Source organism: Onychostoma macrolepis, chromosome 22, assembly GCF_012432095.1.
Source record: "Onychostoma macrolepis isolate SWU-2019 chromosome 22, ASM1243209v1, whole genome shotgun sequence".
NCBI classification, from domain to species: Eukaryota; Metazoa; Chordata; class Actinopteri; order Cypriniformes; family Cyprinidae; genus Onychostoma; species Onychostoma macrolepis.
Window position 1 is genome coordinate 24,448,164 of NC_081176.1, and position 21,971 is coordinate 24,470,134.

Here is a 21,971-nt window from a genome sequence, read left to right on the forward strand (position 1 = left end):
CAGAATCATTTTATTTAGTGTCATAAATCTAAATTCTAAATGTAATAATGCATAATGTCAGTATAAGTGCATTATTCTGTATAATAATGATATGTATATAATTAAATATATGACCCTGGAACACAAAACCAGTCATAAGGGTCAATTTCTTTTTTTAAATTGAGATTTATACATCATAAATAAATAAGCTTTCCATTGATGTATGGTTTGTTATGATCGGACAATATTTGGCTGAGATACAACTATTTGAAAATCTGAAATCTGAGGGTCCAAAATAATCTTGAGAAAATCGCCTTTAAAGTTGACCAAATGTCCTTAGCAATGCATATTACTAATCAAAAAATAAGTTTTGATCATTTACAAGATATTTTCATGGAACATGATCTACTTAACATCCTAATGATTTTTGCCATAAAAGAAAAATTGATAATTTTGACTCATACGTTGTATTTTTGGCTATTGCTACAAATATACCCATGCTACTTATGACTGGTTTTGTGCTCCAGGGTCATATATAAATAAATATAAATAAATAATGTAAAAGAAAAAAAAAACAGAATAATTAAAAATATACATTTATAAATAACTATTTACTGTATGAGCTATATACAAACAAATAGCATTTAATTTTTTTTAATTGTGCATTTAATTGTGTCTGCCATTGTCTAACAGTCTTTTATAAATAAAATTAAGGTAACCACTAATCTATTCCAATTTGATTTGTTTTACATCCTTCCAAATGTCTATTAGCTGCTGTGGGGATCTCAGGATTGTCGTAATAACTCTGAGAAAATTCTCTCGATTATATTGTCCCAGATAGGCTCTAAATTGTGAAGAATCTGGGGGAGATGAGGGTGCAACGCCCAACTGTTTCAGACAAGCGCCCACATATGCGTCTTCTATGTTAAAGGACTTTACTTCCTTGGAAGCCTCAACTATTTTTTCTGACAGGTCGTTGGAGAAAACATATCCCATTCCAAGCAGGTACGTGGGGTATTTTGGTTCGGGGTACAGCTCCTGAGAGACGTACCACTTAGATTTTTTATTTCTAATAACAGACCGGTTCCTCATCAAATAACCTGTGATGTAGTTCTGTCTGGGTGTGTTGGGTGACAATAGTAAGGTCATCAAATTCTCCACATTTATGTACATGTCAGAATCAACCTTCATACTAAAAGTCGCTTGGGGGCAACGAGTGGCCAACCAGTCCATGATCACCATCGTCTTTATGGTCAGATTGAAGTAGGAGTCCACAAAGTTGCTCTGCAGTAAATCTCTGTGTTGTCGACTCTCTTCCTCCAGCTGCTGTTGAGCTTCAGCTCCTCCAGTCAAACCCACCAAGAACAGAGTCAGCACTGCTTTTCCCTGCACTGAGCTCTCATTCCCCCATGTGCTCCGGATGGCGTTACGAGCCTCCCGCTGATGGGGGGCCACAGGGACCATCAAGACCAGGAACGGATCCCACTGACTACATTTATCAGGTTCGTCCAGAGTAAAATGATAGTTGCTTGGATGAGCCACATGATGATGCACTGAAATGTCTGTGGTTTGTGTAGGACTCTGCTGGACACTTTTGGGTTTTAAAAATATTGTTTGATTTTCACTGGCAGGCGGGTACTCAGTCACCACATAATATGAGCGTATCTGATTTAGCACTTTTTTATACAAGGTGTCAGGGAGCACAGCAGTCTCGAGAGGGAATCCAGAGACATAAGCAATGGCAGTCAATAAGAACACTAATGTAAGTAGCAAAAAGAATCCTGTTTTAATGTGACATCTGTGTGGAGCTCTATCCGCACCTAAACTGCATAGAAAAGAGACAAAAAAACCCCCAAAAAAACAGTAAAGGTATTTAATAAAATAATATCCAATAATACAAACTATTTGCTGACACAACAAATGTAGAACATTCTTGAGTGTCAATATCAAACTTAGAACAGTTACATTTAAATGAAATATTAAACACACTATTTACATAATCAAGTCGAAAACATGGTGGGGACTGTTAATCTTTTGTTTGTTTTAAATTGAACCGAAAGTAGACTTTCAACACTACATATGAGAGAGAGAGAGAGAGAGAGAGAGAGTTTAAAACAAACTTTATAACGCAACGCTATGAGAAGACATTTTAGACAAACCGATTTACCAGATTATAAGACTTTCCAACGCTACGCAAAGAGAATAGTTAGAATGAAGCGATTCCCTAGAATTCAGAAAGAGAACGTTCAGGTGAGCACATTTGATCGTTCCCCAGCAGACCGCCAGGTCGTCAAAGGTTCGGACATATTTATACTGTTGCTCGGCGAATTTTTACGTTTGAAATTTGGTAATTTTAAGAATTTTAGAATTTCTGCGCAAGTTGCTTAGTTTGAAAAAGTGACTTCTGTGAGAGATGTGATTCTCATGTTTTTCTTTTGTTGTTTGATTAACATTATTAGCCTAATATAAGAAATGCATGGATCCGTCATACTGACACACATATCCAAAATTGTATTAACTGTTTATGCTTATTTAAGACATAACATAGACTGATTTTAATCGACTATGTTTTATTTTAACATAGTGTAAATAGAATCTATATTTGCACTTAGTGTAAATAGCCTCTATCGCTATTTTTACACAGTAACCGCTGGTTAATAGTTAAAAAAAACAAAAAACAAAGAGGGTTAACTTACATTTATAGTTTTGTAAGGTAAAGTTGTCCCTAAATAAATGTAGTTATGAGTTATAATCAGTTCAGCATATTTTTCATATCCATGCAGTTGCAGTTTACCACACCATTGCATTATTAAAATATCAGATGACCATAAAATATCCACATATCTAGTTTTTATTTTTAGCATAGTTTACTTAAAATCATAAAAGACAAAAGCAAGTATGAGCTCACCTCTTCCAGACATTTCTGTTGGAGAGTTTCGTCTCCATGTCGTGGTGTGTGTGCATCTGGATTCAGGGCAATCAATGGCCCTTGTAACTGAAAACCTGAGAGTTAAATCTGTACCGATAGAATTATAGGTGGCCCCACCCCCTCCCACCTCATACAGGTGTTCACTGAGGATGGGGGCTGGGCTAGTTTCTATGGTTGTTTTAAAAGAGATCACAATTATACAATACATTGTAATTCTAAACCTTTTTTTTTTTTTTTTGACATTTGTAATACTAATAAGACAAAATGGGCTTCAGCTGATCACATTATTACTAACCAAACAATGTAAAAAATAAATTTAAATCTGCTTTACAAAAAAATAACATTGTACACACTTTAGTCATTGCACTCTTTATTGGACTTATGCATCATAGTCCTGTATTTCATACATTTCATTCCGGTCACATTGACAGACGTCCCGTGATATGGTAAGACACATTAGCTCAACTTCAAGAGGCATTAGCCTCAACGTCAGGAAAGCGTGTAAAAAACATTTACAATATAAGCCTATTGAACTAAATCTGGTAAAATATACATACATGAACTGACAATATACATCCAAATGTATTTCATACATTGTATTTCGTCAATAACAACCTTACAATATAAGGCACTTTGTTTTGGTAAAAATTCGATAAAATATCCTGTGCAAATATAGTTCATTACAATACTCAAGCTGACCGTGACAGGCCATAGTCTTAGCATTTATCCATTATGCATGGCAGATATCAAATCAGAGCTATACAACATTACATATGCAGTTCCCGGTGCAAACCTGGGCTCCGGTTTTACAATTAAATGAAAAAGGTCAGCCATGCATAAAGGTTTACCAATCCGCTAGCCACAGAACTAAATAATGGATAACAAATAGTTGAGTCCAAGTGGACTCATGTCATCATATGACACGGTTTTGACACAGTCAATGTCTCGTCGTTGAAAACGTATAAAACATAAAGTGGCACCATTAAATGGCTAATAATGAAAATTCAAGCTGATGATTACTTATAGCAATCAGAGTGCACATCTTCGCTGATTAAGTTATTATTAAAATGTAACCTTGTATGTAACTATATGTCCCGAATTGGTTACTTTTTGGTTGTGGAAAACATACTGGTATCAAAATTTGCGAATAAGACACACATCTGCTTTAACAACTAGTTGGTTTTTATAGACGCTACAATACAGACCATAAGAGATTTTTATATTTTACTGAACAAAAACAATAACTTTTAAAAATATATTTAATTGTGCATGCTCATTTTAACCTATTTTTTATTATTTAGATTTAGCTTTGCTTTCTAACGCTCATTTAACGTTAATTTAACGTTAACCGCAAACTGAATAACACTTTTAAAAATAATCTAAAAAAAAAAAAAAATAATCATACTTGCATTACAATGACATCTAAATTCACATGTAGCATTTAAACTTCTTATTTTAGTATTCAATTTTTATTTTAATTTTAATAAATGAACATATCCGGCCTGTAGTTGTGGAACAATGGCTAATGTTTCTTTGTTAGCTCACAGCAGGTGCTTTTTTAGCAAAATTCTAAAGATGTGTGTCGTATGTATGCTTTTCATGCCACATCCTGTTCTCTGTTTGGTCACTGTCAATAGTCTCCAGGAGATTCTTAGGTAAATCAAGTGGATACTATTAATTACCAAGCACCACCTTCTAGGAATTTCTTATCAAGTTACACATTACATATGTTCTGATGTCTTTGATGACATACTGAGTAATATTGCACACAGATGATGCATGAATATTGGTCGCTGTGGCAGGAAGTTCTGAAGAAAAAAAAAATCAATATTTGAATGAACTTTGTTTAGACTATTTAAACAATCTGTAATCATACTCTCCCAGATGATTCCCTTAAACACCAAGACCTCTTTCCTTGTGAATTGCAAGTAGTAAAGTGAGTGACCAATGGCTCACACCAGGAACAATAACTATAAAGATAACTATAACAGTAACTATTTCAGCGTTCACATAAACGGACAAAAACATTTTGTTCACTGTAAGTAAACACTGTAGCTTTTTTGCTTGTTGCTTTAAATGCTCAAGCTCAGCTGGAAAAATGGATTTTGTCCTAAAAGTGATTCCAAGATCATTTCATTCATTTAAAACATTATAGTTATTGTCATTGGTGTGAATGGCCCATAAGGTCTTGTTTAACATTTTTTGCCATATGTGAAACCAGCTTTTGTAGTGTGAACAGAAAACAGACAAACTGGATTCACACCAAATTCGTGAACAGTTCAAAATTCAAATAAAATCTGAACTCTCGACAAACATTTTTCCAAGTAGTTTTTTTTTGGGACATAACATAACTGATGTGATTTCAGCGCTCGCAAAATGACAACGTAATCTGATTTAAAATCCAAATCAGATTGGTGTGCAGTGTGAACAAGGCCCATGAGTCTATTTATGTGGTCGCCACTTGTTTCAAGAACAGCATGCCTGGAGGAATCACGACCCATGAGTGAGGGCCCCGTCCTGCTCTCATCCTGCCTTCATCTTCATCATCAACATCATCTTCTTCCTCAACCACTCTTTCAGCTTGACCCACGCCGAGACCGAATGGCGGCAACAACAAAGGGTGCAGGATAGGCATCTTCCCAAGCCCAAGAGCACCAGAGCTGGGGTACAGCACCGGCCCGGCTCCTAAAAGCGGACTGAGCCTGGACAGATCTAGAGGGTGATTGCTAAGGGCCCCTGTGAAGGCGTGAGCCCCAAATAAGGTTGTTGCCGCACCCGGTAAGATGAAACGAGCCGCTCCTGGGTAAGAACGATCCATCCGTCGGCCATCCATCGAAGAGGCACCATCCGATTCCAGCCTGTTGGTTCTGGGCAAGGCGGCGCGTTCCTGCACCACGGCATGGCCGTGGGCCTTGATGTGTTTGCGGAGAGAGCTGGGGTCAGTGTAGCGCTTCAGGCAGCCCACCATTTTGCAGCAGTAGGGTTTGTCCACATAGTGTGTGCGCGTGTGTTTGAAGCGATCGCTGGAGTTCGAGTAGCGCTTGTTGCAGCCTTCGTAAGGACAGATGTACGGCTTCTCTCCTGAGAGGGCAGAAGAGCAATAAATAATCAAAGGCTGTACCAGAGGAATGCAAAGGTTGAGACAGCTGAGGTCGGACAGTCACAACCAGATGGCACAGACCTGTAGAGACTTGTCATTTTGTATGGGAAAATGTGGATGTGTGACAAATGTACTGGTATTTTGGTATTAAGGTCACGCTTACATAAAAAACAAACAATAAAAGTCAAAAGGTCTGTTCACAACAAAGACGTTCACAACTATAATAACAATTAATAAACGAATAGCAGTCCACACCAGAGCTATAACGATAACGGCATAGAGGAACGATATTGTTTGAATTTCTTTCTTTTTTTTTTTTCGAGCTGATGAACAATAAGAACACTGACAGCCAATCAGAGTCCTGCTTTAGCATTTAAAGCTTGAGCATTTAAAGTGGCACATGCAAAACTGCAGCACATGCTTATAATCAGTGTTGGGGAATATATGTAATGCAGTATTGCATTACTTCCTAAAAAGTAACTTATTTAGTTTAGCTACTTTTTAGGGAAAGTAATGCATTATGTTAGTTTTGCATTACTTTTTCTCATCTGGGCTGGGCTTGCTTGTTTGTTTTTAATATAAAAAAGTTATATTTTTGGCAAATGTAAAAGACCTTTTATGCCAAAAGTGAAATGAATATACCTCAAGTTGTACAAAAATGTTTCTATTTCTTTTCTCTTTGTTATACTTAGTAGTATGGTTGAATTGAATCACCAAAGGTCAGCCGCAAAGACACTGGTTAATAAAATGGATTAAGTACATAAAGTATAATTGTGTTATTCAACATGTAATTATGCAGTCAAATTCTACATTTGCATTTAGCTGTTTTTATTCATTTTGAGAAATACTGAATTGGATTTTGTACAAGTGAGTTGATAAATGCATGTTCACATTTAGTCTAGAGCAAAAGTAACATTATGTTTACACAGTGAATATATCTCAATATGGGAACCTCAAACACTGCTTATAATAAACAGAATATTTTCATTCGTTGGTGTGGATGCTAATATAGTTATCATTATAGTTATCGTTCTTGGTGTGAACAGGACTTAATTCTACAGACTCAATTTGGTACAAAGAGTGTTGTAGATTATAGATTTATAAATATATAAATAGATTTAATTACAAAATATATACAAAAATGTAAAAATATGCATTTATACAATAATTATTAATTTAATTATTATTAATTACTACATAAAATAATGTATGAATTCATATTTTTCTATGTTTGAATTAGTGCTGTCAAACGATTAACCGCGATTAAATCGCATCCAAAATAAAAGTTTTTGTTTACATTATATATGTGTGTGCACTGTATATATTTATTATGTATATATAAACACACACACATGCATGTATATATTTAAGGAAAATATGTTTATATATCAAATATACCTGTATTTATATATAATATAAATTACTTGAATATAAATATATACATGTAAATATTTTCAAAATAAATTCACACACACACATATATTATGTAAACATAATCACGATTAATCGTTTGACAGCACTAGTTTGTATATATTTTACAATTAAATATATTGTAAACTTAAAAGCTGTAATACTTTAACTGTATACTTTACATTTGATTACTTTTGTATATTTGTACACTTTAAATATCTGAATGTTTACTGAATGTTGCAGTTAGATACCTGAAAAACATCATGAAACATTTACTTAAAACAACAATATTGTTACATGGCATTGCTTTATTTCTTGATATTGGCATTAATATGTAACTCTTTAAATAAATCAATGTCTTGAAAAGCATAACAGTTGTTTTTCTATGGTTTCAAAGCTGATATCAAGAGCTGTCATATTTCAGTATTGTGAAAACCTATTCTTGTTTAAATGTGAGCTAACTGGATTTTATGTGTATACCATATCTGTGTTTGCATTTTTTGTTGTGTTTTTTCTGTTCAGGGAACAGAAGCTGGTCCATATTGCAAAAGGGTGTTTCTCACCGGTGTGTGATCGGGTGTGTATCTTCAGGTTCTCCAGGCGTGAGAAACTCTTGTGGCAGGTAGGGCAGTGATGAGGTTTCTCGTTGGTATGCGTACGGATATGAATCAGCATCTTGTACCTGCGTTAAACAAATGGATCCCGGATTAGTGCTTATATATTGTATGCACACCATCCAAGAGCAAACATCAGACAGGCATTAAAGTTTCTCAATATCTTGGGGTGGATGGAATTCTAACTGCTTCATGCTTAAATCCTATGAATGTGTGCATGTTGTCTGACCTGGCATTAAAGCCTCTCCCCTTGCGCGCACAGCCCTCCCAGTGGCAGCAGTATCCTGAATTCTTCTCTGGTTTCACATGTGAGTCATTCACATGGTCCACCAGATCCTGCAGGCTCTCGAACAGCAGATGGCACTACAGAGTAACGATAGAGAGCATAGTAGGAGCAGGGAGGAAGATGAGGAGCACAAAATGAATAGATTGTGAATAGCTCTTTTAATATCTAATATCATGCACTTAAAGAAATAGTTCACCCAAAAATTAAAATTGTCATTGTTTATTGACATCTCAAGTTGTTCCAAACTTTTTTTTTTTTTGTCTTGATGAACACAGAGGAAGTTATTTTGAGGAATTTGGCCAATCAGTTGGTAAACAATTGACAGAAGCCATTGACTTCCATAGTATTTTTTTTCCATACTATAGAACTTAAAGGGATAGTTCACCCAAAAATGAAAATTATTTTTGGGTGAACTGTACCTTTAATGGCTACTGTCAGCTGTTTGGTTACCCACATTCTTCAAAATATCTTCTTCTGTGTTCAGCAGAAGAAAGAAATGGATAAAGTTTGCTTTGCAATTTCTGTTTGGAGTGGATTTAGTGCATTAAGTAGTTTCTTGGTAGTTTGTAACTGGTCTCTATGATATTCTGGTCTCTAAACATGGCTTGGGTCTTTCTTTTAAAGTAAATCTAAGGTATTTTTACAGATTTAGTTGCAAAAATTGACTCATATGTAGAACAAATAGTGCTACATTATTTCCTGTTTCATGATATATTTACTGTTTTCACTTGGAAACATATTATGGAAGTGAAATGCATTTCATTTAGTCTTCAACCTCATCATCATGGCTCAAAACAGTAATACCAGCTCTCTCTCACTTACTTTTAGCCAGCGGCAGGCCAGCTGTTCGTCACTCGAGGGCTCAGGGGAGTGCTGACCAATCAGCATCGAGGAGGGCAGGCGCAGGGGACCCTCTGCACCAATCGGCAGAAAGAACTGGAAACCTGGAGGAGGAGAGGCGCTGTCCTCGTGGTACGTGGTGCTTTCGGATTCCTGAATAAGTAGAAGAGCTTATGTATCAGTAATTCATTTCTGAATCATGTCCGACTCATCTTGGTTGGGAAGTAAGAGACCACCTCATGGCCAAACAAGTCCGGACATGTTCCCAAACCTACCCTCTATTTTTGATCCTAGAAATGGTTCAGATGAGGACACTCTGTGAGACTGGACTGAAATGAATTAGTGTGGAGGGGAAATGAATTATGGTAATGGTGTATAAGACAGTCTCTCTTCCAGCAGAATTACATTTATTTGTCAAAAAAACTTTGTCTACGCCCCAGAAAGCTAAAAACTTCTGAGATCATACTCATCTCAAAAATTATACTTTGATTCTTGAAAGTGATCCGAATCATTTGAATCCATTTACCACATCGATAAAAACAGACTCATTTTCTGATTTGCTGTGAATTTTCTGACATCGCTGAGACTAAAAGGTCATTTTTACAAATACATCTAGGCTTAATATATATATATATATATATATATATATATATATATATATATATTTTTTTTTTTTATGTATTAGTGCTGTCAAACGAAGAATCGCGATTAATCGAATCCAAAATAAACATTTTTGTATACATAAAACGTGTGTGTACTGTGTATATTTATTATGTACCACACACACACACACACGCATGTATATATTTAAGAAAAATGTTATGTTATGTTATGTAATATAAATTATATGAATATATGTCAGACTGTCCCACAAGCCCGCCGGCCGCCACTGTCTCAAGCCTTGCCGGCAGGAATTACCCCAAACCTAAAGAGGAATAGGAGGAGGAAAAGACTGTTCGCAGCCCTCTTCCAAGCCCCAGAGCTCGCTCCAGTGTCGGCTCCAGCCCTTGAGTACGCTCCAGTACCAGCTCCTTGAAAGTGCCTTGCTGGGCCTGCGCCTCCAGAGCGCCCTCCAGTGCCAGTTCAACCCCAGTTGAACCCCGTAAGCTCCCCCAAGTATTTTTTTGGGGGGGAGGGGTTAGTATGGCTCCAGCGGGTGCCACCCTGGAGGCCGTCTGTCCTGTCACCCTGACCCTTGAGGTTCCAGAGCGCCCACCCCCCCTCGCCATTGGATGTTGCATGGCATCCTGTCTTTTGTTTTGTTTTGTTCCCCATTTGCCTTCCTTGCCCTAGTTTCTCCCTCTATGTTCTTATTTGGTTAGTTTCCTGTTTCCTGTTCTCGTTTAGTTCTCATCATTAGTTTATTAGTCCTCAGCCGTGTGCCATTTATTATCTAGTTTACTTCTCGTTTAGTTCTAGTACTTAAGCCCTGTGTTTCCCTGTCTTTAGCGTCCGGTCTTGAATGTCATTCTGTGTTTCTGTCGTTCCCTATGTGTTTGCATCAATAAAGTCTGTGTTATTTGAAGAGTTCCTCGCCTCCTCGTTCCCTTGCTCCAGAGAAACGTGACAATATACATATATACATGTAAATATTTTCAATATATATACACATGCATGTGTGTGTACTTATATATACATAATAAATATACACAGTACGCACACATATATTATGTAAACCAAAACTTTTATTTTGGATGCGATTAATCGTGATTAATCGTTTGACAGCACTAATAGATATATATATATATATATATATATATATATATATATACCGTATTGACCCGAATATAAGACAATGTTTTTTTCTTGGAAATACATCTGAAAAAACGCGGTCGTCTTATATTCAGGGTCTAGACTTTGACATGTCAATAATGTCAGGGGCGTAAATTTCATCTGACAGTAGGGGGGGACAATAAACGTAAAATTTCTCAAGAGCAATTTTTGAAGGGGACACAAATAATACAGCCAAAATTGTACTTGTAAGGATAGATATGTGTACACAGCATGTGTACATAGCATGGAGACCGTGTTTAAATATGAGTTCATGGTTCACCACGCGGTCATATTATAATTATTATTTTAGGTTTCCATAGTATTTTAGGTTTCCTCTGAAACCTAGTACGTCTCTTTCGCATTAATTCAACCGCATTAAACCCACTGATCTGCCGCTAAACATCATATTGAACGAAACCCAACACATAGGTCTACAATATTAGCCTAATATCAGTTCACACACAGGCTTATCGCCGTGTTAGTTGTAGTGGGTGACAAGCTACAGTATTAAGCTTGTTAACCTTATAATCGCTCATAGAAAAAACATCAGATATCATAATTTTTTTGTCATGACTAATTTATTAATGATCCAGCATCATCTGTATTAAAGAGAAAGAACCATTTCACCCGATGTTTAAAGAGAATAAAATAGCCTTGACAGCCTACTTACACATAACTAACTTGCTCTCTCTCACCGGACTCGTGTGTGTGTGTGTATCGGTAAAGAAGGAAAGCAGGCAGTGGACCAAACCACTGTGAGGAAAGGGAGGGGGCAATCAAAACATTTCTGAACTTAAAACGTTTTTTTGCGTTTATTTTGTTTTACTAATCACACAATTATTTTAAGTATATGTCCATTATATTATTTTCAATACACAGAGTCGCTTGTAATGATATTTTTAGGGGGGACAAGCCTCAGATAGGGGGTCCTGTCCCCGTCCCCCCCGGGATTTACGCCTATGCCCACAACAACGCATAAAACGAGTGTGCCATGAAATATGGAAAGTAATGTGTGATGTAAAGATCGCGAGTGAAAACAAAAGAAAAAAGAAAAGCTTACAGCGCATGAGTCGTGACGGTCATGTTAGCCTGATGGGACCAAACTTCCAAACAAGTGATTTTAAAACGTAAGACAGTACCCAGATTTGAAGACTACAATAAGATGTCACTTCTACAGTTAATAAAATTTTGGTAGGCTACTATGAGATGGATAGCTTAAATGTTATACAGTTCAGATGGGCTACCTGTTATTTTTATGGTATATCAAAAAGTGTATATTTTTAAATGTCATTGTTGGTACATTTTACCAGTATTTACCATAATTTCAAAACAAAAATTTAAATAGGAAAAATATGCAATATGAAAATAATTTAAGAAAAAAATGTGTTTTACAGAGAGAGAGAAAAAAAAAAAACAAGATTTGGTTTTCAAAAAGCCTTTTTTCAAAAGGTACATCTGGAAAAAGGGGGGTCGTCTTATAATCAGGATCATCTTATATTCGGGTCAATGCGGTATATATATATATATATATATATATATACACACACATACAATCATTTAACTGTGTTGTTCAAAATCAACTGAACCATTTGAAAAATGTTGCAGAGTTTGAGGTATAAGTTACTCACTGAGGCCAGAAGAGGCGCTGTGGGGCTCCAGCTTGCGCCGCTGTCTATAGGAGAGGGTGGTGAGGGAGAGGAAGATGGAGACAGACTCAGATCTACCACCGTGGACGATGAAGAATCTGACATGTCCTTGTCAGCTGCATCTGGAGATAAGAAGATATGAGGTTAGTTTTTGTACAACTGAGACTGTTATTGACTTGACTGTCAGACTATAGATTAGTGATGGTTGTATTGTTAGTCACATGACAATGATAACAAGACAACTGTAGTGCGTCTGAATTACATTCATACTACACACATTCATATTATATAGAACAAGGTTTTTTAACAGTTGCAAAGTAATTACTTATTCAAAAGAAGTGTCTATTCAGTGAATATGCTTTTTTGTATGCAGCCACCAGTGATTGAATCGTTCATTCGACATTTTGTTTAAAACAGCTGATTCACTCAGGAACTAAACAAGTGTCTTTATGAGGGAGTCATTGAATCATTCATTGAACCAATTTGTTAAAAAACGCTGACTGATTCAGGAACGAATCAAGATACTGAATCATTGTTCAGCTGATTTGTTCAAAAACTCTGATTCATTGCAGGAATGAAACAAGTGACTAAATAATCCACATTACTTTAAATTAATCTAATAAATTGCATTATCATTCCGTTGAGACGTATATGACTGTATGCATGTCGTGGTGCATGTTATAACCGTAGTGGTATGTGTTTCATCTGTATTTTAGTTATGTAGTGGTTTGTGTGGTCAGTTGACTAACCAGGGCTTTTGGCCTTGTGCAATGCGCGGGATATTCGAGCACGAGAAAAGTGCAGCGGAGCACAGATGGACGTTCTGAGCGTCCTGTCACGGCCAGAGGGAATCTTCAAGTCCAGGGGCTCGTCCAGCGACAGCATGGCTTTGATTCACCAGCCTGAGAAAATCAAACCATATTATATATATATATATATATATATATATAGAAAAAATATGTTTTCTTCCATTACAACTCTTCACAGTGGCACCAACACTGACAGCTGTGATTTTGCAGCTTATTTTGTAGAAGGAAATACCCTCTCTCTCCCTCACACACACACACACACACATACGCAGACACACTCCCACACACGTGCAGCTCCGCGTTCACTTCAGCAACTGTAAGTCATTTACATTTCTTTCTGCCAGACAAGTCACGCACACACACAAATTAACACACACACACACACACAAGCAGTTCATCACACCAGCAGCCCCACTGCAGTCAAAACATGCAGAACGGATTACAGAGATATATAGATCTGAGTTCTTTGCTTTCCTTCATTCTTTTCCTCCCGTCTCGGTTTCTTTCTGTGATGCAGAGGAAAAGTTGATGAAGACTGGGCCTCTGGTTCCACATATACTGTATGTGTGTTTGTACAAGAGGGACCAAGGGTCTAAGACCACTAGGTGAAATTAGGAATGCACCATAATTAAAATTCTGGTTGATAATTATTTTCAGTATTGGGGGAATGCATTACAAGTAGGCTAATGCGAGTTATGTAATCAGAGTACTTTTTTCAAGTAAGTAGTAAAGTAACGCATTACTTATAAATTTACAAAAAAGCATCTGGGTTAATTTAATAGTAATGCAAATGACTTGTTTTCCCATTTATTCCCTGACTCCTCTCCTGTCCCCCGTATTGAGAGTATTTACTTTTAGTTATTTACTTTCCATAAAAAGTAACTAAGTAACGGATTATTGTAATACAATATCGTAATGCATTACTTTTAAAAGTAACTTTTCCCAACACTCATCATTTTCAGGTTATGGCCGATATTAAAGTTCTTTACTATTTTGTATAAACAAATATATAAAACCATAAAACTAAAATCAATCATTTAAAATGTTTAAAGAAATAGTTCACCCAAAAATGAAGATTTGCTGAAAATTTGCTTGCCCTCAGGTCATCCAACATTGTGTTTGTTTGTTCATCAGAACAGATTTGGAGAAATTCAGAATTACATCAGTCCAAACTGATCAGTGAGAGTCCAAACAGCTTATAAACCCCCCACAATAATCCACAAATAAACCACACCACTCCAGTCCATCAATTAATGGCTTGTGAAGTGAAAAGCTGCATGTTTGTAATAAACAAATCTATCAAGGCATTTTAATGGCAAACCATTGCTTCCGGCTAAAATGCAAATCCATAATCTATAATATTGTTTTCTCCAGTAAAAAGTCGTCTCGTCTGAATCAGGTGAGAAATACGCACAGACAAAGCACCTCTCGCAAGCGAAAACAATTGTAAACAAATATGTTGGTGGACTTTGAAGTGAGAGGACAACAGGGGATGCACATTTTCACTGGAGGAAGTATTATCATGAAATATGGACTGAAGCAGTGGTTAAAGTTTAAATGCCTAAATAATGGATTTTTTTCCTGCAAACATGCAGCTTTTTACTTCACAAGGCGTTAATTGATGGACTGGAGTTGTGTGGATTATTGTGATGTTTTTATCAGCTGTTTGGACTCTCAGTTTGACGGCACCCATTCACCGCAGAGGATCTATTGCTGGGCAAGTTATGTAATCCCAAATTTCTCTAAATCTGTTTGGATAAAGAAATAATCTCATTTACATCTTGGATGGCCTGAGTGTGAGTAATTTTTCAGAAAATTTTTAACTACAAGTGAAAAAGTGACTTTTAAAGGACACCTTTTTGGACCCCACTGAACGTCCTCTCTTACAGTGATGTGCATGACATAAACATTCATCTAACCATATAATTATTTTCTTCACTTACACAGGAATGAGGAAGTACAGCACCTTCAACACCCCCCCACACTCATCATGACCCAAAGTTATGTTTTTTTTTCTTACAGAGAACATTCCCACTGTTGAAATGTTGATCTCCGAGCAAACACTTGTGGCTTTTCATTTTCAGCTCCTGCATGCTTTCTTTTCCTCACTCCTCTGATTCTCTATCTCTGTGATATTACACAGTATTGCAAAAGGTTTGAAAGCTGAGCACTTCCCCTCGTCTCCATCCCTCCCTCACTCTCAGTCTCTGGCATGGGGGTTTGTTTTCAATCTAACTTCTTCCTCGAGCTCCACCCTTACTTTCTGGGCTTTATATACACGCTAACACTGAGACATACTGTACAAACACCACAAATATTGCACGCATTTCTGAATGTCGACTTCCTGGTAACATTCAACAGGTTTTAAAAGGGATTTTGAGTAGCTGCTTTACAATGCGTCCAGCCACAGTGACAGTGAGGTGGTGTTTTTGTGAGGACATTGAGGAAAAGAGCCAAAATGTCCAAATGATGGAATAAACCTTTTTTATTATTATTATTTTGGAGAGAAATACCTCCCAAATGTCTTTTTAAATATGTACTTTTTTGATTATATTCTCCACACAGACACACACAAGGTCACTCTTTCTCTATTCTGTTTCTCATTCCTCAACATCTGCAAGTGTCTGAAATTCTGGCCCTTTACCTCCTTTTGTTGACTCACATCGAAAAGCAGTGGGTGATCATTCCTTTCCTTTTTCTCTTTTTCACTCCCTCCTTCCAAAACTCAGTGATGCAATCCCATTATTTAGCCTGCAATCTCAGTGTCTGGTGTGAGAAAGAGCCAGAAAAAGAAAGGATGGAGTGCTAGTGTCACCAGGAGTTTTTCTTTTTACTTTTTAATTGCATCCTCAAATATGATATATATTACTTATATATTACAAGTAATCATTTTTACATTAAAACCAAACTGTCATTTGAAACAACATGACATGAATTTATGTAATTTATTTTACAATTTATTTATTTAACCATTTAATTTGGTGGCAACAAAATAAATACATAACATTGTATTTATATGCTACTACTTCATATTATTTGTATATAAAATGTATATTAAAAGTGCCATTTGAAATTATATGCTTTGTATAAAATTCATAGTCTAGTGAACTTTATTGGTCAGTTTATGTAACCATTTAATTGCTATATATATCAAATCATTATTGGTTTATATGTCATATAATTGTTTTTTAAATTCAATGACATTATCTGGAAAATATCTACTTCTTTATTTAAAGTTAACAGTGTAAGTTATATAATTTAATCTAAAACCATTTAATCTAAAACTATATTTAAATTAGTTTAAACAAGTAACCAACAATTTAAAGCAATATAATACATGCATATTTGGGTTTTCTTTCTTACTGGTAATTTTTTTTTTCTCAAATTTTCTGAGGACCCCCTTAAAAACACTCTCTGCCATTCATCCATAACAGGATGAGGGTGGAGAACAAAATACGGCTAAATAATGAATCACTGATGAGGAAGAAACAACAACATCCTACAAAAGGCAATAAGCGCCACATCGCTCCCTCTCTCTCTTTCTTCATTGCTCCTTCACTTTCCACCCCCTGCATCTGGCAACAGGACAAGGTCAACACAGTCTCCCCTCCTCTAAAATTCCCATTCCTTCTTCTCCCCTTCTCTCTCTCTCCGTATAGTCTGTCATCCAGACACACACACACACACACACACACACATTCCTCTGGCCACAGCAGATTCACCCAATTTGTTTCCACTGCGCTTTTAAGTGTACATTAGAAATGCAAAGAGAGAGCCAAGCTCATAAACAATAACAAGAACCAGCTGTGGACCCAACGCAGCAATCGTGCGCAGTTTCTCTATCGACGTGCAAAGAGGAAGTCTGGGAGAATGGTCGCGGCTGAGAATCAAATGGACGGTGTGGATTAAGTGCAATTCGAAAATTTTTCAGACATCATTTTCTCCCTTCTCGCGCTCTCATATTTCTCTCCTCTCGCTCTCTTTTTCCATGCCTTTTCTCCTCCCCTTGGACTGCTCATGATTCGTAAAGGCCTCCAGGAACTCTGTCCAACCTCAAACTCAAGCCAAAGGGGGGAGAGATTGAGAAAATAGAATGAGACGTAAGGGTTGATGAAGAGAAAAAGGAGGGCGGGAGCTCAGGAATTCTCTGTTTCTTTTGGAAATGAAGAGATATATTGCTCAATATCGTGTGTTTATGCTGTACAAGGCTTCCTCGTATAGGTAAAGTTAAATAAGGAACTAATGGAGATGAAGAATTCCAGAAGCAGCCATTGGTGGTTGGTGTTTCACAAGAAAAGAATGTGTGGTTTCATCTCTCCCTTCTGTCTTTCCTCACCCATTCTCTCCAGCGAACCCAACGAACCCCAATGCAAAAGCGAAGACCACATAAGTCAAAACTGATGTATGACCGACACATCCCTCAGCAATTGCAGCAAACAATGTCTCACGACCCACTGAAACATTCATACACATACTCCCTCAGCCACACATTCATCCACAATCTGTCTCTCATTCCATTCCTCAGACCCTCTGTTAATGTTGCAGTTTGTTGCATCAGGAATGGGCTTGGCGTTGCACCGAGAACCTCCCAAAGTACTGCCATAACCACCATAGACACTGAGCTGGACACGGCAAACGCCCACATATTTGGATTAGCAGTCATCAGTAGGGGTTTTTCAATAAGCGATTTTTAAATGCACATTTGGTAGACTCCAATCTTGATTATTTGCATGCATCTGTGAGATAGGTGAGCGTTAATGAACCTAGGTAAAGGTAGACAGCATACAAAATAGTTCGCAAATAAAAATGTGTAGGCTATATATACAAACCAGTACACATGGCTTGTAAAAATTAAGACTTAATTTACAACCATAAAACTGTACGACCCATTTAACGGAATGTATTTTGTTGTTGTCATTAGCGAAAAATTAAATATGGTGTATTTATTCATAATCTGTCTTTTGAATTTGATAACTATCCCATTATGTTACTTTAGCTAAAGTGGTCAAACGTAAACATGTTTTCAGTTAGCAAGCTAACAATTTAGCCTACTAGTTTAGTGTTAAATGGTTACAAAACACTTTTCTGATTTGCTATGACAAGATATCACAATAACGCTGGCTGAGATCTTAGTTTGCCCCGAGATAATATTGAAATAAACCTCATCAGGACACAAAACCTAAGGGTCTTGTATCATGCTGAAGGGGTTAAGTTAGCAAGCTAACAATTTAGCCTACTAGCTTAATCTTAAATGGTTATGAAAAGCTTTTCTGGTTAGCTATGACAAGATATCAAAATAATGCAGGATGGGATCTTAGTTTGCTGCGACATAAAAATAAAATAAACCCCATGACTTAAGGGTCTTGTATCATGCTGAAGTGGTTAAGTTGGCAAGCTAACAATTTAGCCAACTGGTTTATCATAATGGTTTACGAACAACTTTTCTGATTAGCTCAGACATGATATCACAATAGTGCAGGATGGAATCTTAGTTGGCCCTGACATAAATGCAAAATAAACCCCATCAGGACAAGAAACATAAGGATCTTGTATCATGCCGAAGGGGTTAAGTTAACAAGCTAACAGTTTAGCCTACTACTTTAACATTAAATGCTTATGAAAAATGTTTATGATACGACAAGATATCACATTAATGCAGGATGGGATCTTATTTCCCCCGACATAAAAAAAACAAACAAAAAAACAGCCAATCAGGACACAAAACACAATCATCTTGTATCATGCTGAAGGGGTTAATTTTGAGATAATTAACTGCTGACAGTAAATTACTAGGTTTTCACATATTTTACTGCATACAAAATAAACATTAAATATTTTATGTGCAAAAACAGCTGCAGACTAATACAAGACATGTAAACTAGCACAGCTGAGAAATCTTGCGAGACAATGTCAAATAAAAAAATAGCGCTAATTACACAAAAATATTTGACCGCGGAATGTCAAGACTGACCAATCAGCATCAAGTATTCTAAAGCGCCTTGTAAAATAGCATGATATTACAGCATCTGAAACACAAATAACCTCCCACCCACCCGCTCAGGTGTCCTCCGTTCACACCTGTAGCTGCCCTGACATGACTGTCCTAAGTTATATAACACCAGATGGTCCCCGTTTATGACGGAGTCTGTTTACCAAACCTGTTCCTTGTTGAGTGGCATTCGATATCTATTCAACATTAAAGAAACTGGGTCAGACTGTCTGGATAAAACTTACGCAAAATAAACGCACAACCTTAATGCATTTCTAGACGTGAGCTGATACAGATCATGTTTGTCCAGATGTGCGCGACGGTTTTAACGTTACCTCAATAAAGACGCTCCCGTCTGATTCCGAAATACGTGACGGCTTGAAGCGCGCGGTCCGTTTAACGCTTAACGATTAAAACGCCAGATGTCTTCATCAAAAACACCCCTGGATCCAGTTGACCGTTTCCAACTCACGCATGACACGATAGGCTATACTTAGACCAAAAACGCAAACTGTTGCTATTAGGATCAATTGTCAGGAAATATAGAATTGTGTCAAGTTGCGATAAACCGTTCTAAAATAAATACATTTCAAAGGAGCATCGTTTGCTTACGACGCCTGTCTACTGTCTCCCGGCTCCTTCCTCAGTCAGAAAAAGAGACGGAGGGAGAGGGAGGAGAATAAGACAGAGGGTGGAGGACATGAAATGATGATTCTTTATTTTCCTCCAGATGTGGTCTCTCTCTCTCTCTCTCTCTCTCTCTCTCTCTCTCTCGCAGATTACTGTATTATTCTCCCTCCATCAATCCCGCCCTGCTGTGTGACCCCGCCCCCCACGGAGACGTACGTGCCGACGTCGTTCTCACGGCGTGAAAACGGTCTGACTTCGGTCCAGGTGTCTTGTATCCTCAACTCAACTCTCACTTTGCTTGTGTAACGGGGAAAAATACGAAAAACATGCTTACTTTAAAGACATTCATTTTAAAATAGGTTGCAACATGTAGCCTACATTCATCTGGATTTCTCATTTCTGTTTCGACCGACAAGATGTTTCGATTACACTTTATTTCGATAGTCCACTTTAGATATTCTACAAGTAACTTTGTAACTACATGTCAACTAATTCTCATTAATTTACAACTACATGTCTACTAACTCTCAGAGTAGACTGTTAGGTTTAGGGTTAGTAGAATAAGTTGACATATACTTGCAAAGATTCTCATAGTCAGTATGCTGTATGTTGTGGACCCTTCAAAATAAAGTGTTAGAGGATATTAAGACAGTCTACTAATACTCTAATGGCTGCTAGTTGACATGTAGTTGTAAAGTTACTTACTGTTAGTAGAATGTATAAAGTGGACTATCGAAATAAAGTGTTACCGATGTTTCTGTGCAAATTAGCCTAACAAAAAGTAGTCTAATGGTAGGCTATTGACTGATTATTATAAGGCACTATAAGCTACAAGAATACCATTATAGCCATGCCTCAAAGTAAATTGTATTACTATGTTAAAAAATGTAAAAGAAAAAAACAACAACATGGTAATACTGGTATTTTTAGTACTTTTTTGATAGTGTAAACATCTGGTAAATAAAAGCACACCATCTGGTGGTCACCTGAGGTGCAAAAAATAAAATATTAAGATCGCCTCAATAAAGCTCTTTTTTCATGTTTTAATTGACCAGATTTGGTCCCTCCAGTGAGCAATTGAATCTTCTTCCACAGATTATAGACTGTTTGCGAGCAGACCTCACAGTTACTCATCACTAGCAGCTGCATGCGCACGTGTTGTAGTGGCAGAAAAACAGTGGTAACAAGTTGAGGGAAATGTGCAAAATCCACAGAATAAGAGAAAAATGTCTTGTGCCTTTGGATTTCAGAATCAGGATGCAAAAAGGATTTTTATAGTATACCATTGTCAAAGATGCCTTATGAAGCTTAATGCAGTTGTTTTTGGTTGCAAGCCACAGACTGGACTGATGAAACCTGAATTTGACATAAACAATATACCTGTAGATCTACATAACATGCAAAAATAAGTGGTAAATAATGTATTAGCCCTACAGTTACAGCATGAAATCATATTTAAACCTATAATATTTAGATCATTTAAACATAATTAGTACTTTTTTTCCCCTCGCAATTGCAAGTTTGTATCGCCAAATTCAGCCATTATAACTCACAATTCCGAGTTTATTTCTCACAATTCTGATTTTTCTTCTCATAATTGTGAAGTATAAACTCGGAACTGCAAGAAAAATAGTCCAAATTGTGAGATGTAAACTGGAAATTCAATTTTTTACTCTTTAATTCCATGCTTCCATAAACTGCTACTGCAGAAGTTGGCTTGTCATCGCTGCTTACAAACATCCAACATCCATTGGTCTTAAAGTACATTGTATTACCACATTAAAATGTCCAAAAAACATGGTAATACTTGCATTTTTAGTACTTTATTTTTGATCGTTTAAATGTCTAGTCAAGTGGTCACTTGAGGTACTAAAATTAAATTCACCACCTTCAGTTTTTTCAAATTAAATTCACCTTCAGTTATTTATGTTTTCAGATATGGCCCCCCTGAGTGAACTACAGAATC

General features: G+C 36.8%; 2 protein-coding genes across 2 annotated transcripts; both read right to left on the minus strand.

The window, feature by feature from the left end:
- Window positions 1-705: 705 nt before the first annotated feature.
- On the minus strand, window positions 706-2,925 carry b3galt10.1 (beta-1,3-galactosyltransferase 10, tandem duplicate 1). The gene is made up of 2 exons (XM_058761570.1): window positions 2,888-2,925; window positions 706-1,804 (listed from the first exon to the last, which is right to left on the minus strand). Exons 1-2 carry the CDS (start codon window positions 2,923-2,925, stop codon window positions 706-708), a joined length of 1,137 nt encoding a protein of 378 aa, XP_058617553.1.
- A 345-nt stretch (window positions 2,926-3,270) lies between these two features.
- On the minus strand, window positions 3,271-21,961 carry glis2a (GLIS family zinc finger 2a). Its single transcript, XM_058759784.1, has 7 exons — window positions 19,711-21,961; window positions 13,327-13,479; window positions 12,560-12,699; window positions 9,141-9,311; window positions 8,262-8,395; window positions 7,982-8,100; window positions 3,271-5,989 (listed from the first exon to the last, which is right to left on the minus strand). The coding sequence occupies exons 2-7, from the start codon at window positions 13,460-13,462 to the stop codon at window positions 5,355-5,357; spliced, it is 1,335 nt and encodes a 444-aa protein (XP_058615767.1). The 5' UTR covers window positions 13,463-13,479; window positions 19,711-21,961; the 3' UTR covers window positions 3,271-5,354.
- Window positions 21,962-21,971: the final 10 nt, after the last annotated feature.